Source organism: Gossypium hirsutum, chromosome A11, assembly GCF_007990345.1.
Source record: "Gossypium hirsutum isolate 1008001.06 chromosome A11, Gossypium_hirsutum_v2.1, whole genome shotgun sequence".
In the NCBI taxonomy this organism is placed as follows: Eukaryota; Viridiplantae; Streptophyta; class Magnoliopsida; order Malvales; family Malvaceae; genus Gossypium; species Gossypium hirsutum.
The window spans coordinates 31970784-31990416 of NC_053434.1; the positions used below are offsets into that span (position 1 = coordinate 31970784).

Below are 19633 nucleotides of genomic sequence, written 5' to 3' on the forward strand. Positions count from 1 at the left end.
ACTTGAGATTATGCCCGGGGTAAGACCCGCTGGCTTCTTGTGGAGATTTCATCCGAGCTAAAGGTCTCGCCGATGATCCGGGCTAAGTCCCAAAGAGCATTCGTGCTGAAGTTATATCCGGGCTAAGTCCCGAAGAGCATACGTGCTGGTGTTATATCCGGGCTAAGTCCCGAAGAGCATACGTGCTGGTGTTATATCCGGGCTAAATCCCGAAGAGCATTCGTGCTGGTGTTATATCCAGGCTAAGTCCCGAAGAGCATTCGTGCTGGTGTTATATCTGGGCTAAGTCCCGAAGAGCATTCGTGCTGGTGTTATATCCGGGCTAAGTCTCAAAGAGCATTCGTGCTGGAGTTATATCAGGGTTAAGTCCCGAAGAGCATTCGTGCTGGTGTTATATTCGGGCTAGGTCCCGAAGAGCATTCATGCTGGTGATGTGTATTCGGGCCTTCGTGCCTAGTAGGCTTCGTGCCGGTAATTTGATCAAAGTTTAAGTGTTCATTACTATACGAATTCAAAGTTAAATGAAAGGATATGTTTAAAAGTGTACATACATGATGTTTATAGACTTGGTTAAGTCATTTCAATGTGTAACAACAAATGAATAGGGGCACTATGTGTGCAAATGATTAGAGGCACTGAGAGTGCGAGTTCTTCAACCGAGCACTACATGTGCGAGATCGGTCAGTAGACATTAAATGAGTAAAACAAGATTCATGTAAGACCTCGTATGGAATGAAGGCATTGATTTAAGATAGTAGATATGTTGTTAAGAAATGAATTCATGTTATAAATGTGTTACGGATTTAGTTTATGGGATGCTTGGTATATGAAGTCATATGTGCTATTGCTAAATGACCCCTATTTTTGTTAATCATGTTCAAGAAATTATTTCGATTAAGTTCGACATTTGAAAGTCTGTAAGAATTTTTGATGAATGCTGATAATTTTGGATATATGGGTTATGTGCTAAAATAAATCCCATGCCGGTATACTATAAGAGGCTTTATGCCTAATCGATTGTATACGGGTATCGTTAACGGTGATTGAATGTGCTAAATGAATTCAATGTTCAGGTATGTGGAAGTTGATTTTCTGTTGGAAATAGGTTAAGTTGAATAGTGAGATATGATGGAGTTATAAAGGATATTTATTGGGATGTTTGAGTATGTGTGTACTTTCGGTCAGGTTACAACTTATACATGAATGAAAATGTGGGTTACAAATATGTGGGTTGATGATGTGAATTATACATGTTAATATGTGCTTAATATGTGTTTGAAATGCATTTGTGAATTAAATTAAGTGATTATTGCTTATGAAATCAAGAAAATGAGATATATGTGCATACTTGTAGAAATGTTTATGTATTTGTTTTAAGATAAGAAAATGATTTTATAGATCGATGTTAAATCAGTAATGAATTACAATTGCTATCGATGAGCTAATGTTTATATAGATATAATTCAATAAGAGGACATTATCCTAAACTATGCATCGGTAGAAATTTTCGGGGACGAAAATCCCAAAAGGGGGGGAGAGTTGTGACACCCCTAATTTGAACCTAGTCAGAAAGTGGTTTCGGGACCACAAAATCGAGTCACAAAAATAATTAATTGTTATATTCTATGCTTATTATTTGTGAATAAGTATGTGTAAAAATTTCATGTTTTAATTTTGTCATTTGGATGTGAAATTAGCTAAAAAGGACATATTTGAGAAACTTTAAAAATATGATAGGCAAATGTGCAAGTGATTAAAATGTTAAATTACTAAAGTTGTGGACTTGCATGTCAAATGGCCCACTTTTAACATTAGTGGATGGTAATGATGTTATGATTTTGGCATTATGTGTATATTATATTTAGTAAATAATATTTAATAGTTTATAATTTGAAAACATGAATTAAATAAAAAAAGAATAGTGATAAAAACAAAGAAACTTTTCTCTTTGTTTTCTCTTATTGCCGTAACTAAGCAAGAAAGAAAGGAAAGAACACCAAAGGCACTCGGTCATTTGGTGTTGGGAATTAAGGTGAGATTTCATGTATTTTATTTTTAATTTTTGCGAAATGTTGTTAGTTTTGAAGCTCACAACATGACCCATATGTTAATTTTTGTGAATTTATTTCATAAAGCATTCGGTCATGGCTTCAAGGATTAGATTGTGGATGTTTTGATGATAAGTGTTTATGGATGAGGATAGACTAATTAAATTTTCTATGAGGGGCAAGTTTGAGTAAAATATCATTCGGTTATTAAAGTGTAAAGTAAGGTTGTGCCAAGTTCTTGGAAATTACATTTTAAATGTTAGATTGTAATTATACAGATGCCGAATGAGGAATTGAATGGGGAGTTGAACTAAATTATTGTTTATTAAAATATTGATGCATTCGGCCGTGAATTTGCAATATGTTATAAATTGAGTGTTAATTGCCTTGATGAATAAAAAGGTTGTTAAATGAGTGCATGTGGTTTTAGGAATTTTGTTAAGTGAGGTTATAGGTGATTAAAATGAGCAAATTGTATGCGGCAATTAAAGTGAAGTATGAAACTTGTGCTTAATTGTGGAATGCTATAATTAAATTGCTAATATATGTTTATATACTTGCCGAATTTGAATTAAGGTGAAAGACGAGGTAAAGAATGAGTTTGAGTTGAAAATTTATAATTGTAATTAAATTGATAGCATATATTTATATATTAGCCAAATATGTGCTAAAATGAGAAATGAAATGAAGGATTAAGTTTGAATATTATTTGAGTGGTCTCAAGTATTGAAGCAAGCCCATGGCAAAATCTAGTTAATGGAAAAAGATGACATTCGGCCAAGGAAGTTTTGTGATAGTATTTTTTTAGCTAAGGATGCTTTGTATGTTATGCATGATGTGTTTAATGTCTTGATGAACAAGTAGTCATTAAATGAGGCTAAGCTTGTGAAATTATGAGTTTGGATGAAAATATATATGCATTCGACAATGTGTAAAATATTGATTGTTTTAAATGGTTCGTAGTTAAGTGGAAATGGAAGCTTGATAATAAAAAATCTGTTAAGGATGAGTAAGAGGTATGTGCATTCGGCCATTAAACATGTGCTTAATTGTTGATGAATGGTTGTAAAGAAAATATATATAGGTCAAATATAGCCTTGGATAAGAAGATTTTTATGTATTGAATTTGTAACATGGTTATGCCAATTGTGAACATGTGATAAAGAATTATTCAAATGGTTGTTTAAATAATATTCGGTTTATTAGTATATGCATAATTAGTTAAAGTGTAAACTTTGCATGTGTATTAAAGGTTTTTATGTGATATTCGGCCTTGGGAAATCTAAGCTTAAAAAGGTTTGAATGTTAATTGGGTTGTCTCTTTAATGGCCGAATGTGCTAAAAGCTAATGCATGATTTAGTTTAATCGATGTAATGATACAAATTATGATATTTACTTGTGGTTTTGAAGTATAGAAAATTTGTTAAGTTGATTAAGTGGTTGCCGAATGTGAAATTTAGGTAAGGAAATGTGTACAAATAATATTTGTATGGATAATTGGTTTAAAGGGGTCGGCATTATACATTGTTGATATGGTGTTATTAATGTAAAGCACTTTAGTATAGACGTATATACATATGGTCACTTAGAACGTATTGAGATGGCCGAATAAGACTAACGATGAGTATGCTTTGATTTTCTATAATACTTAGTAATTTGTTTAAGGTGATTAAAGATGTGTACGATTATTTTATATTGAGCTAAAAGTAGTTATATGGCCTATTAAATTTCTTGTGGTATTCGGCCATAAGCAAGCACAATGGGATTTTAATAAGTTAAATTTGTTTTAGATTGAGCTCAAGAGCTTAAGGAGCCTAATTCGGATAGGGGAAAAGCTAAACTAACCAAATAGTCGATCCGTAGTCGTTCGACGACATTCGAGGTAAGTCTCTAAGTAATTAAACCTATTTTGAGTTTTGATTAATGGATACTATTATAGAAATGGCTAAATTGAAAAATATGATGTGGCCATGATATGTTCTAAGGCTGAATGGAAAATTTTACGTATTTGAATCAATTTACTAATGTGATTTTGTACCTAAGACGAAATAAAATGACAAGGCGTAATATCTAGCTTAAGATCGAATGGCCAATGTGATGAATGTGAAAGGGTGTATATGTGATAAGGCCGAATGGCCAATGTGATGAATGTGAAAGTGCATACATGTGATAAGGCCGAATGGTTAATGTGATATATGTGTAAGTGAATATGTGATAAGGCCGAATGACCAATTGTGAAAAGTGTGCAATATTAGATATTTAATGAGGCCAAAGTTAGTAAAAATATAAATATATATTAAATGAATTATGCTGAGATTGTATCCGGGTTAGAGACCCGCTGGCTTCATGCTGGGATTGTATCCGGGTTTAAAGTCCCGCAGGCTTAATGCTGGTGAATTAAGTAAGATTATGATCTTGAATGTTCGCAGTGAGCTACCATCAAGTAAGTACTATACATTTAAGATGTTCAGATACATATTACCTCCTCATTTGTAAGTTTACCTCAAAGTGAATCACTAGCATCCAAGAAAAACGTATATGTGATTGATTATTATATTGCGAAAATGAGGATGACCTAATCAGTCTTGGTATGCTTGTATAATGTAGTATATACTAAGCTTTCATGTATGTACTCGTGTACATTTGGCCAACGATTCGGTGAATATTAGTATTAAAGAACGATACATATGTGGGAATGATTATTATATCTTTGAATAAGGGAATAATCTATTCGGTCAATAGTTGTTAGTATGACAAAGTATTCGATTTAAATTTATCGTATGAGCTTTAAGTAAAGAAAAGTATGTGCTGAGATTTATATATGTAATTGTGCATATTCGGCCAAAAAGGCCTTATAAATTGAGAATAAATTGTATTCGGCTAGAGGTACAAATGCAAGGGAAGGATTGTATTTTGTCAACCTACATATATGTGATAAGGTTTATGTTTGGTTCTTTGCGTACCTATACTGTAATTCAATACATGCCACGTTGAAATACTCGAAAGTTTTGATGCGATTATGAAATAAGGAATTAAGTTTTATATATATATATTCATGTATGTGCATGAAACGAGTACGTTTGAGCAAGTGATTATGATTATTGAAAGAGTATATGTTATGCTAAATGAGTAGTGACTCTATGAATCTATTCATGATAGATTATGATATTACTATGTGCTTCTAAATATGGAAACTAAACATGGTAAAAGTATTATGTTTTAGTTTGATTTATTGAATTAGAAGTAGATATGAGGTTTCTAGATGCGAAAGACTATGTGAATCAAATTTAGAAGAAATAGATAAACTATATATGCGTGCATGAGGTTTGAACTATTTGACGGAATGGTGAGATCTCTTGATATTGTTAAACGGGGTTTCTGCAAGGTCTAAGACGATGAGGCTTAGTAATGAAACGACAATTAAAGATGTTCAGTACATTAAGTTGGCCAGGTATGTATCAGGTACTCGTATGTGATTTTCAATTCGGATTAGATCAAAAGTATACAAAGCGATGCATATGTGAATAAGTGTATGAATGCAAATGTGACCACAGTCCATGTGACTATGATACATTTGGCCAATGTGTTATGCCATAAGAATGTATTCGATTAAACTATAATAGAGGCATTTAGATTGGAGTGTAATTATGAGCTAAGTGTGCCTTGTAAGCATACGAATATTTGACCATTTTGGTCATTATCATGAAATAATTTGTGGTAACTAAATGATGTGGTTATTGAAATTATAGTTCGTTATGGAGCTCTAGATTGACTTCATTGATTAGAAAAAATTCGAGTGATAAATGATAATTGAATTTGATTCTGCAAAATTATCGTTTTACTTAAGACTTACTAAGCTTATGTAAGCTTACTCCGTTTGTCTTTTGTCTTTGTTTTATAGATTGTGGACTCTGAGTACCAGCTCGGGGATCGTCAGCACTTCATCACACTATCTACTATTATGGAAACCTTGTGATTTGGATTTAGCTTATGGCATGTATAGGATATATTATACTAGAATGATATCATAACTATTGTTTATAAGCCATGCGAATATGGCATCCTTTGGCAGTCTACTTTTATAAGTTATAAGTTTGATCTTTGTTTGTGTTTAGAAATTTAATTAAATGAACAATCTTTATTCACGAAAAAGAAAAAAAATGTTCAAAATTTTACTGTTTTGATCTGCTTCCAAATTTTCTGGTAACGCCTCGTCCTCTTCCGGCGACGGTTACGGGATAGGGGTGTTACAGTACTAGGAATGATGAACCGATTGACATATACGCCTGTCAAGGCTATTGCTCTTTAAGGAGATTATATTACGAAGTACCTGCCCAAGGGCTAATTTTGTAGGGAACCATCACATAAGAGAAATCGTAAACTCGAATAGTCATTCAAAAGAAAGTGCACCGAATAGAATAGGCCTAAACGACTCCGACCTCACGAACATGTTACACTTATAAGCATGACATCTCAAATAAGATGGATTACAAAGAAGTAATCCAACCACTATTCATCTCAAGTTGGACCTAGTCCGCCAGAATGGCAGGGGACCTTATTAGTTATCTTAATGGATGGAATGTTTGTAAGTCCTTGAATACTATGGTAAGAAAATAGAGCCCACCATGGACTAAACAGATTTGCAAAGATCGCAAATGTGTCTGGTCCTTTCTCGTAAGCCTTATAAGTAGATAACCTCATGGGTATAATATTAGTGTATTCACCGAGACTATGGCACTTACGATTCAAAATAAAACTAAAATCGCTATTCTTGATAAGAAGGTGTATAGGGTAATGTGAAAACCCGTCAATATAACAAGACATCTAGAAACCACCAAAACCCTATTGTCAGAACATAGGTTCGACCAAGAAATTAAGGTATTAGTGGTCAAACTGTCATTAAAGAACAGCGAAAGGTATATGAAAGTCCGCCAATCCTGATAAGGTGCTAAAGTGTGAGCAAAAGTAGGGAGTTAAAGTATTTTATTTTCGTTTAAAATTTTACCCTAGTAAAGAAGATACGAGCTATGCAATTTGGTAGTGAAGAAACTCACTAAGTTCATTGCACTTACCAAAGTGTTGGCCTGTGTTTTATAGGATTTGTGGGTTAAGGATATCGAGGAGGGACCAAGCCAGATAGTGTTGAATCAAGAATCAATGTTAGTATGGTGTCATGTACATAGGAAGGGGCATCTTCAAAGGCTTCGCCTCGGGATCAAAATACTATGACTAAGTAGCTTTCCATAGAGTTTGGAGTTTTGAGAAAATATCTTTGTTCCAATTGAAGGCTTCTATTGTAAGAGGTATATATATTAATTGACAAAGTCCGTTGTAAAAATTTCAAGTTAAAATTTTGGTTCTTAGTTCAATCAGGTTCAATTGTGACACTCTATACTTGGATTCAGCGATCGAGTGGGGTGAGAGTGTTACACAGAGGGATCAATTTGACATATAAAATTGAAGCTCAAATGATTTATAATTAAGTTTTAGGTTTTCTCCTATTAATTATAAACTCATTGAGTCACGAAGTCATTCTTCTATAGTATCATAGCTGAATTCTCCTCAACGGCAAACCATTATGAAAATAACTTGATTAATGCTCATCTGATGATCTTGTCACAAGTGTGTTACCTTCATAGGATATCCTTGGACTTTTTGGGATAATATTTTTTCTCCCAAAGTGATTTTATTTTATCTTATGGTAATCATTACATCTTCCTTTATAAAAAGTCAATCACTATCAAATAGTGATCAAGTCATCCATCAGAAAGACGAATGACCCGTAACCACGTTTACTTTCCATCAACCATGTAATGCCAATAAGAAGATATCATTTACCCATGTTTTGGGCTATGAACTCCACTATTGTGAATGACGCTACATACTGCAGATGTCGTACACCCAACGCACCAAGTTTCAATTTCTTATCTATTCGAACTTAGGTTTTTACTCACATCAAAGTGTATACGAGTCATGCTTACATAGTCTATCATCCACTTAGGATTTAGGTATGTCACACTATAAACGTCGCAAGTGAATAAATCAATAAACGGATTCAAAATTTATTCTTCTTGAGTCCTATTCGATGTACTGTCAGTCTAGTTAGTCACATCTATGTCTCTATCTTCTGGGAGCTATCCACTCCAATGCCAAAGACAAAGCATCTCCTCAATTGGACTTGAAGATGACATATTAGTCTTTCAATCGGTTTACTTGTAACACACCAAACCTGACATAATAATTGGATCTGAGTATGATGTGTCACAAATAAAATCAGACTAACTTCAAAGTATATGGCGAAAGCTTTATAAAATTTTACAAAGTTATAAATATAAAACATATAACGGTTGTTGCTTACTATAGTTGATTACCATCATTGGTAGTTTAAAATAGCGTACAAACAACTTGGAGTATAAGTTTTAAATAAGTAAAGTTCATTGAACAAAATATAATAATTTAAATCCAAACATTGATATTTAAATAAAATCCTGTAAAAACAAAGTATTGTCAAAATAGTAGTTCTTAATATAGATCATTTCCAAAATAAAAATGTACGCCACCCCCAAGAGTCATGCGTAATACATAATAAAACTGTCAGCTCACAATAGCAGCAATACTCTGGCGTAGTCCTTTTAACAAACAGTCTTCCTTCACTCAGCAAGCCTAAGAATAAAAAGATAACAAAGTAAGTTCATACAAATTTATTGTGTTCTAAAAAGAAATTATACATATATTTACTTACATACAACTAAACCTTTCAGAGGAACTTATACACAATAGTCATAGTACGCCCAATGGCGTATACAAAACACAAACAAGCTTAATATGCTAACTTATTTAACACATGGGTGTATACTGTACGCCAACTTAACATAACTCAAACAACCCATTTCATGTCAGCCATGTACCAAAATTCAGAATCAGAAGCATATCATTCAATCTCATTCACATACATACTCCTCATTAACTCCTCATTTCGTTTTCATTCAGATTAGCATGTTTTATCATGGTCTGCCAGTTCGGTTTGCAAATTAGCTGCCCTACTTTTTAGATTATAAGAATGATTAAATTTTAATTTTATCCCTATATTTGCTCAAATTTAAGATTTAATTTATATAATTTAATTTTGACATAATTTGATACCTCAATCTTTATAATATCATTAGTTAGTCTAAATTTAAGATTTAATTTATATAATTTAATTTTAACATAATTTGATGCCTCAATTTTTATAATATCATTAGTTGTCTAAATATTTTATTCTAATTAAATTAATGGTGTGAATTTTTAAGAATTGTTAATACCATTAAAATTCTTTATTAAATTCAGATATGTTAAATTATTATTATTTGTTACATGGATATTAAATTTATTATATTTTTTTCAAAATGTCACATCAACACAAAAACATTCTAAAAGTGCTATCAAATGGATCTAAATTTTTAAATAAAAAAATTAAATATCTAAAAATAAAAATTTAGAGATTAAATTGGTGCCAAATAATACAAAAACTATAATTTAATTAATAAATAAATAATCAATCTACCTTTCCACTTCTGGCAAAGGGCATGAGTTTCCTTACCCACGTCATCTACACAGCCTTCTGAAAATAGCTATAAACCTATAAGTTTACTCAAGTGTGTTTACGAAAATAGTCCGTTTCTCTATTCATATAAAAAAAAATGAAATTTGGACGAAAAATTTTGTAAAATTTTTTCGAATCAGAATCGCAGGAGAAGTGCAAATTATCTGTCAAACAAAGTCTTTAATTATGTCTGGCTTTAAGGAATAAGCATAAAAATTTATTACTCCAATTTGCCTTTCTTTTCACCAAAGCAAATGATTAATCTGTTTGCCACCAACCAAAGCAAGCTCTACTACTGTATTCAAAGCAAAAATCCTCATTCCCATTATTTAATAAATATGCAAGTTTTTCAAAAACCTGCAAATATCTTTTGACCTTTAATTTTCACACTGTACTTGAGACAGCAATCCAAGATGGCCTGATTCATGTTAGAAAAAGTCAATATATTAGCAGCTGTTTAACGTGGGAATTTCTTTTTTACAGTGGGGTTTTTTTTCTTCTTCTGAGTTTTTCATGTCTAGCAAAACCAAAGTCGGTGCGTGAGGAGTGGTGGGAATATCATAGCAATTATAAAACAAGTTATTTGTTGGTTGTTGATGTTTGGTTACATTGATTACAACTCTGGTTCTTTTAATTTGTCTTGATTTCTCAGTAGTTAACCCTGAAACACTGATGACGGCGATAATAATATCAAAGTTATATGACACAACAGATCCTTATGTCCATCATGAGCATTGCCTCACCGAACAAGCAACCACCTGCGCCCATTGTCTCAGCCTTATCTTCACCGTCTGTGGATTATCACCTTCATCAATCACCCAAAACCAAACCAATTTCAATACAATCAAAATAAAACAAAAAAGGTCGGGTGAATGGATCTGACTCAGTTGAATTTGGTTTACTACTTACCAGGACCAAAGATGGGGTTGGGGCTGCCTATAGGGGAGGGAATACTATCACAATCCGATGCAACTGAAGAAGACTTGGAAACGATGTCGTTGTAGTTCTTGTTAACAGCATAGTAGAGGCCAAGAGCAGGCAAAGTGTCGGACAAACGTTGATCCACCTCGGGTGAGTCAAACTCGAACCCGAACCCCAACTCAATACAAGCCTTGAGTTCATCAAGGTCTTCGTCCGTCACGCTCTTGCTCCCTCTGTTCTTGCTGTTCCCTTTCCTTCTAAGCCATGCCTCGTCGCGGAAAATGTCTGGCGACAACGAGCGCTGCTTATAAAGCGCCGGTAGCTGAGATGGCGTCATCGTCATCATCGGTGGGGGTGACTCCAGGACCTGCACTGCTTTTTCTGGTGGTGGTGGTGGCGCGTGATGAGGAAGGGACATAGTTATAGCAGCCCCGAGGAGGTCCCGGGGGACCTCTCCCGCGGGTGTGGGGAGCTCTATGGGTGGGGTGTGTGTTTGGGATAAATTGTGGATGTGAAGAGGTGAGGGTAATGGTGAGGTGGGATATAAGGTGGTAAGGTGGTGAGGTGGTGGGGGCGTGGGTCAGGGGGTGAGTGAGTGAGGCTAAGGAGACCTTGGGGGATTAGTTGGTTCGAGTCAGGATGACCTGTCTTTTCCTTTGTTTATTTGTTTTCAAAGAAGGGCTAAGTGTTTCTTATAAGATTTGTATTAGTCATTTATATTTGCTTACCAATATAGCATATGATTGAAGCAATATCCAAATTAAACAATTAAAAAGAAAATACGAGTATTCACAGTTTGGATTACAAAGATTTGTTTTTACTCTAAATTTAGTAATCGTGGTGATTGAATATTAGTTACTTAGTATGGATAAAAAGACGTGGATTTGAATGCGAGAATTCTACATAAAATTTTAAAAAAACGTCAACGACTGCTATCTTATTTATCAAAGATAAATAAAATACATTATAAAGAATTAATTTGTGAGTTGGATATTCGATAATCAAAAAATAGTTAATTTGTAAATTTTGAATTAGTCAATTTATTAGATTTTCATTTTGATATGCTTGTTTTCGTTTTCAACAATTCATGTAAGAATAAATTAAGGAAAAACTTATAAATCGTCGAAGCGCATTATTCTTTTATTTATAAGTTAAAAAAAATTTTAAACATTGTACTAAAAAAGAAACATATATAATCAGAAACTTGAATTTATTTATTAAAATAACATCAATTTATTTATATACTTATTATTTAAATAATTATCAATTTAAAAAACTCCAAACATGTATTATAAATCAAATATGTGAAAAATATTAATAAAAATATATTTGTACTTTCTTAATTCTACTAATTTGGTTCTAACATTTTTATTTTAGTGAATTTTTAACAACAATTAGTAATGATTGTATAACTTTCTTTTTTTTATATTGAATAATAAATAGTGATTTGTTTACTATTTATTTTAGTTAAAATTGCATTTCATACATGCACGCTCATGTTTCATTTTTTTCATATTGGTCAATGATTATAACATATCAAAATCTTGGTTTTTTACTAAAATAAATTAAAAAAATTATTTATCAAAATAGGTTGTCAGCTCGATTATTTATTAAAATGGCTTGTTTTTTCATTCGCGTCTATTTGATAGGCGCGATTCATTTTTTTATATTACTTTTTTTGTTTTTTAAATAAAATATTATTTTTTTATTTTCGGATCAGTATGACCCGGGTATAGATACGATATGAATACAGATTGCGCCTATCTCAAAGGCGCAAATGGTGGGGCCTACATGCTGCTTACTTTTTCCCCTATATATACCCCCGAAAATCAAATGAGCACATACACAAAATTTAGCAAAGCAACATACACAAAATTTAGTTGAACGGAAATAAGAAGATAGAGAGAAGAAAAAAAGAAAAGAAAACAAGGAGGAGGATAAGGTATTTTAGTTTTTTTTTTAAAATAGAATGTAAAGTTTTGTTAGTAATTTTATTATTTGAAAGTTATTTTGTTAGGTTATTATTTTTGTTAGCTTCTGAGAAATTTTTGCTATTCGAAACTGTTTTGAGAATTTTGAAAAATTTTTAACAGATCTAGTATTGAAGATGGAGAATCAGTTTTTCGTATATGTTTTTTTCGATGGAGAAATTTTGACAACAACCGTGGGATGTATATTTAAATGTCGCAAACAAGTAGCAATGAGATTTAATAGAAATATCACGTTTGATGATATGAAGGAAAAAAATTAGTGAAAAAATTTATAGACGTTGTGGGAGAAGGATCTCGAAACTTTTCTGCAAGTTTCCAGTTTCGACGGATCCCTTAGAATTCACCGAAATGGAACTCGTAGATGATAAAGACATGGAGACAATGATCGTTCTTTATTGTAGGACTCGTAGCAACCAAAATGCACCGATTCACTTATTTGCTGAGTTAGCTGGTATAGAGGCAACTGAAGATCCCACTCCATTAAGTGAAGAAGATGGAGCTCAAGAGCCGTGTACGGTGGTTTCGATATCGTACGTTGATAGTCAATCAACTATATACGGGATCAACATTGATCTTAATGTTGCACCTGAGACTGATGTGGTTGGTGATGATATATACCATAGTAGTGATCCTTCTGATCACGAAGTCGATAGTGAGAGTGATCCTGATGTGGACGAGGTCCCGGATGATATTGACGAAGAAGGTGTGAATGATGATGAAAATGTTAACGCGTCTTCAGTCGGGAACCAGATTCGTCATATTGTAATGCACAATAGCCCTGGGGCACACATGTCTCGGATAGACCCCGATGCGACGTACGCAGCCGAGTTTTCGGAATACCCTAAAATACTACCTGCTCACCGGATAGCTGTATATTCTGATCCTGAGGAGTTGTTCGTGGGCCAGAGATTTGAAAGTAAGGAAGAATACGTTTTTGCCATTAAGCGTTATAGCATGAATATATCAGTAGACTACAAAGTTGTAATGTCTAAACCGACATTATATATTGGAGAGTGTTGGAGGTCGGCGGAAGGTTGCAATTGGCGGATACTAGCTGCATTTATCCAGAAGTCGCAGATGTGGGAGATACAAAAATTTGTTGGGCCTCACACATGCACTTCAACACGTATAACAGAAGGTCATCGAAAACTTAATTCCAAAACTATCTATACATGCATCATGCCAATGGTGAAAGACATGCCTCCATTAAAGTTTCAGTACTAATTGCCAAAATAGAGGCACGATTCCAGTATCGAGTATCATACCGAAAGGCATGGATAGCTAAACAAATGGCAATGGAACAATTGTATGGAGATTTCGATGCATCGTACAATGAGTTACAGAGATGGATAGCCGCTATGAGGGAGTACGTGCCGGGGACTGTCATTGAGTTGCAGACACGACCTTATTACGGGCCGATGACCAACTACAATCGGGAAAAAAAATTTCATCGGATGTTCTGGACGTTTGATCCATGTGTGCGCGATTTTCCAACTACAAGCCATTTGTGCAAGTAGATGGGACCTGGCTATATGGAAAATATACACAAATCCTACTTCTTGCGGTTGCTCAAGACGGCAACAGGAACGTACTCTCGATAGCATTTTCCATCGTCGATAAGGAGAACATGGAATCGTGGGAATTCTTCCTTACCAACTTACGGAGGTATGTTATTAACAACGATAATATTTGCATCATCTCTAATAGAGGGAAATGATTAATTACCGCCATTAGGCATTCCGGTGTGCCATGGAGATTCGTTTACTGCATCCGGCACATCGCGGTAAACTTCTAGCAAGATTATAAGAATACAGACTGGAAGAGACAAGTTGTGAGAATAGGTAAAGGATTACCTTATCTTTTCAATATAAGTTTTAATGTTTTAAGACAATACTGTAACTTATCTTTTCTTAATACATATGCAGCGCACGAGCTAGAGCCACACATTTTCACCCAAAGAATAACTCGACTTGAGAGCGACATAGAGGGTCAAACGAACACATCTTTCCGACAGTGGTTGGGTACTATGGAGCCGTGACAATGGGCTCAAAGTTTTGACGAGGGCTTTCGTAATGGTCAAATGACCACAAACTTGGTAAAGGGGATCAACGCTATGTTGTTAAAAACACGACATCTTCCGATTTCATCTGTCTTCTCAGCTACATTCTACAGGTTGGCTACCTTGATGCCAAGAATGGGTCAAAAACAAGTCAACTAGATGGAGGCGGGACACGTGTTTGTAGAAGATGTCAGGGATGCAATTGCTGCAAAACGTCGGATGGCGAGGTCGATGACTGTAGAAGTATATTCATGACGTAATGAAACGTTTCGAGTTACAGAGACCATCGGTCATTGACCCGGTATACCACCTAAATCCTACAGAATTGATCTTCAAAACAGACGATGCAATTGCAGGAGGTTTCAAACACTTCATTATCCATGTGCACATGTTGTGGCAGCTTGTGCTAAAGTCTTACTCAATATAAAACAATTTATCGATGAAGTGTACACCCTCGAACGCACGTTGCGTGCATGGGAGAACGAGTTTCGTGTACTTCCTGACCTATCTATTTGGGAGGTACCTCCGACGACCTTCGAGCTTGTCCCAGATAAAGGGTTGCGTAGGAACCTAAAAGGTCGTCCGCAATCATCGAGAATCCATAACAAAATGGACATTAGGAAGAAATCCGATAGGAAGCTATGTGGCATATGCAGATTAGCAGGTCATAATCGGACTAAATACCCACTCCGAAACTACCATGTTGGACAATCGTCGCAATCGGGTAGAAATTGAGATGTAGTTCATTACATGTTAAAAAGATTGAGTCACAAATTTGTCAACAATTTGTTGCAGTTAATCTAATTTGACTTACATAGTTAGTATAAAGTTTATTTATTTAAATAATATATAAAAAACCATAAAATTGTTAAATAAAATGGAAAAAAAGTCATTATATAAATACAAAGTTGACTATTTAAATTAAAAAAAACAAATTAAATTGATAAATAAAATGCCAAAAAATTCAATACATAAATATGAAGTTATTTATATTACAAAACCCCCTAAAATTAATGGTTTGATGGTGTCGTTCTAGGGGTATATTTTTGTGGAGCTCGACGTTCACGTTACGAGCGATTACGGCGATCAACATTCTCTTCATCCGTATGTGGGGGTGTGCTAAACATAGATGAAAAATCATATGTCTCAAACACCATCGATGAACTTGAGCAAGGAGGAGTAGAGTACGGCAATTGATACGGGCTAGGAGGAGTGGAGTATGGTGGTAGATACGGGTCGGAAAGAGTGGAGTACTGAGATGGATACGAGCCAGGATGACTGGAGTACTGATGTAGTAGTGGGCTGAAGATATCAAACTCTAAATGAGATCCGTGGCCTAACAAGCCTGGGAAATAGTCATCGCCCCCCAAATCTGGATGATAAGAACTATCTCCAGAGTGTAGTTCCAGCTCTGGCGCTGGTGCATAATGCGAATTTGAAAAGGGTTGCCCAATTCGTGTCGTATGCAGAGGGACTACCATCGACCGCCCACCAAACAAAAACGGTTTCCCTATCTCACAGTACTACTGTATGTACTCTAACGAGGGCTGCAGATCCAAAGCACGATCCGTCTGAGGTACCCTCTCCAATCGGTTGGCCCATATCGTAATATATTTTTCATGCACTTCTCCCTAATCATTTCCATACGTCCCCCTCCTGCTCATCCCATAGATATTCTCCAATTGTACTAGCAGTCTCGGGATATACTGTATGCAACTAAACTGCCGGAGTACTTGATCGCCATGATACCACTCCATTATATAAAAATTGATAACGGGTGCGCTAGTGCACCATAGGTTTGAGTGGACGTGGGCAGATGAGGGAATAACCGCCATAATTTCTGGAACAGAATACGACATCCAAATGAACTGCACAGTTAATAACATTTTTATATTAATGCGGGTCGAGTGAGATAAAATAATAAAATTAAGTTTATATTGGAAAAACTTACCCCCTCTCCAGCATGATTCTCAATCATCAGACGGTATATCGAAACCATGTATGGCCTCCCGATACCCAGATTAGTGCTCTATCTACGAAAACAAATTGTTAGGATAATATAATCCAAAAAAAAGTCAACTAATTCTTATAACGAGTAAAAATTCATCACCTATTAACGAGTGGAAATGTATATGATTGATGACTAATGAATGCCAAGAATGGCATCCGGTAAAGTGCCCACGACTGTAGCAGAATGAGACATCCGCCTATGTCCATCGCAGAAGGATCTGTCATCTGACAAAGTTCGCGATACAGCATGGCTAACACTACAGACCCTCAACTGTTTGAACGGGTGTTATGCAAATTGGATAATAAGGGCAAGTACATCAAGTGGACCATACTACCGTTTGCATCCGGCATGAGTACACCCCCTATAAGGTGCATAATGTAAGCTCGAACGGCCTGCATCACCTCCCATTCATTGGCAGTACTCGACAAATGTTCAAAATTGGCCTTTAGCCATGAAAACCTCAAACTGGTAAATTTCCCCTCACTTGGCGAGCGTCTAAGTAATTCATAGCAAAGGGTAGCCGGCCTAGAGATCGAACTTATGCCCGTGACTGCATTCCCGTCGATGGGAAGCCCGAGCTGTAGCGCAACATCCTCTAGAGTGATGGTACACTCCCTGCACGACAAATGAAATGCGTGGGTCTCCAAACGCCATCGCTCGACTAAAGCGGAAATCAAGCCGTATCGCAAATCAAAAGTTTGGATCAATGCCGCTGATCCGAACCCGACTAACTCCAAGTATGGGATTAGGCGTTCATTTGGCAGAAACCCTACACTATTAACACGACCCCTCAATACGCAGTACGAGCCCTAACATTATTAAATTAGCAAAATAGTTAATACAATATAATTTAATTTCACAAATAACATGAGTATCAAATAAAAATTTTATTACCATCTCATTAATAGTACTTGATATGTGATTATTATTAATCAAAGAACCCATTTGCTGCAAATCTACAATTAAAAAAATGAATTTATTTAATTTGTTTCAAAAAATACAATAAATTATTTCAAATTTCAGAAATAAAACACTGTAAATATCTAATAATTTCCCATAATTTACCTACAATAAAAAAATATGTTAGATTACAATAATAATATAATTAAAATTAATATAAACTATCTAAACATAAAAACATACGAATTAAAAAAATAAAAATAGAAATAGAAACATACCTGATTAGTTTCTTTCAAACAAACAACCTATAAAAATAACAACAAATTTAATCAATATTTTAATAAATCAATAAAAACTGTCAAATAAATAAAAAATCAAATAAAATTACATTATACAAAAATTACATGAAAAAAATACAAAACACTAGAAATAGTGATATTTGTGGGTGTTAAATAATTTATATAACTTAATCTTCTTGATATCCAAGTTGATGTAAAAAAATTAAATGAGTTAATAGCAACCATTAACATACCAATACTTAACAGTAACCTACAAAAATTAAATAAGCTTAAACATCATTTGTCCAAATTCATTTTCAAAATGAAATAATTTTTAATTTTTTTTATAAACTTATATGTTAAATTCTCTAAATACTAAACTAAACACAACAATTTATAACTTAATTATAAATTACTAATAAATTAATTTTAAAATAATTATAAAAAACAAAAAATTACATTCATACAAAATATTAATCCAAAACTATAAACACTAAACATAAATATTTTATAATTAATAATTAATAACAAAAAAAATCACAATATCTTAATTAAACTCTTTAAATTATAAACAAAATTATTTACTAAAAAATACATTACCTTTTTTTTTCTTCTTCTTTTCTTTTCTTCTCCTCTTCTTCTCCTTTCTCTCTTGAAATCAGGTGGATGGGGTTTGGGGGACCATACTTATAAGGTCCCCCATTTGCAACTTTTTCCCATTGCAGGGACTAGACACAACAAAATGATGCAGCAAGCAGCAGATGGAGCAAGGGAGGGGGCATGCAAGCAGCAACTGCAGGAGGGAGATTGTGCGGGCAGAGGGGGCAGTAGGGTGGGCAGATCATTTACGCCTAGCTATCAAGCTCGATTAATCGCGCCTATCTGACAGGCGCGACCCGTTTTTACCCGTATTTTGACTCGTTAGACCGTATTTTTACCTGTATATATATTTAAATATTTTTAATAAAAATAAAAAATAATATTTTATTTAAAAAACAAAAAAAATCAATATAAAAAAATGAATCCCGCCTGTTAGATAGGCGTGAATGAAAAAAAACTCATTTTGGTAAATAATCGGGCTGACAACCTATTTTGGTAAATAATTTTTTTAATTTATTTTAGTAAAAAACCCCAAAATCTTAGACATTAATATTTATTATATTCAAAATATCACATTAATTGCATTAACTAGGGTTGTGGCTGATAATGCCTCCACCTTTTTAAAATAGAAAATTTTTCATTTTAGTCCTTTAAAATTTTTAAAATTTTAAATTAATAAAAGTAAAATTACATTTTAGCCTCTCTAAAAAAAATAAAAATTTGACTTAATCCTTTCAAAATTATAAAGATACAGACTATTAAAATGATAAAATTTACAATTTAATTTCAGCCTCCCCTAACAAAATTTCTTGACTTCGTCCCTGGCATTGACCATATTTTTTTGGATACAAAATTAAATTACAAATTGTGGTATTCATAAGTACTAATTATTTTTAATATTTATTAAAATTATGTTATATTTTCAATGGCAAATATAGAAACTTTTTTAAGAGCAAAATTGAATTATAAATTTTAAGAGGTGAAATTATAATTTTATCAGATATTAACTTATGACTTCATTTTTTTTGAAGGGATTTAAAGAATTTTTTTTAAAGGGATCAAAGTATAATTTAATTATATATTAATTTACAATTTAAATATTTTTTAAAGAACCCGTATAACAATTTTTCTATTTTAGAAGACCAAAGCTTCTTCCTACTCCTTTAAATTCCCCCTTTCATATTTTCTAATCTCATTCAAATGGCCATTTTATCCAAAAAGCCTGTTTTTAAACGTTAA

General features: G+C 33.8%; 1 protein-coding gene across 1 annotated transcript; it reads right to left on the reverse strand.

Annotated features, from left to right (window-relative positions):
- Positions 1-10062: 10062 nt before the first annotated feature.
- On the reverse strand, positions 10063-11216 carry LOC107897732 (uncharacterized). The gene is made up of 2 exons (XM_016823296.2): positions 10544-11216; positions 10063-10439 (listed from the first exon to the last, which is right to left on the reverse strand). The coding sequence occupies exons 1-2, from the start codon at positions 10971-10973 to the stop codon at positions 10360-10362; spliced, it is 510 nt and encodes a 169-aa protein (XP_016678785.1). The 5' UTR covers positions 10974-11216; the 3' UTR covers positions 10063-10359.
- Between the last annotated feature and the right edge of the window lie 8417 nt (positions 11217-19633).

What these genes read in the sequence shown, in the direction of transcription:
- LOC107897732 (XM_016823296.2), bottom strand. Translation starts at nt 10,973, where the DNA reads ATGTCCCTTCCTCATCACGCGCCACCACCACCACCAGAAAAAGCAGTG. An exon ending in CAACCCCATCTTTGGTCCTG is followed by an intron (nt 10,440 to 10,543) that starts GTAAGTAGTAAA and finishes TGATTGATGAAG; the next exon opens with GTGATAATCCACAGACGGTG.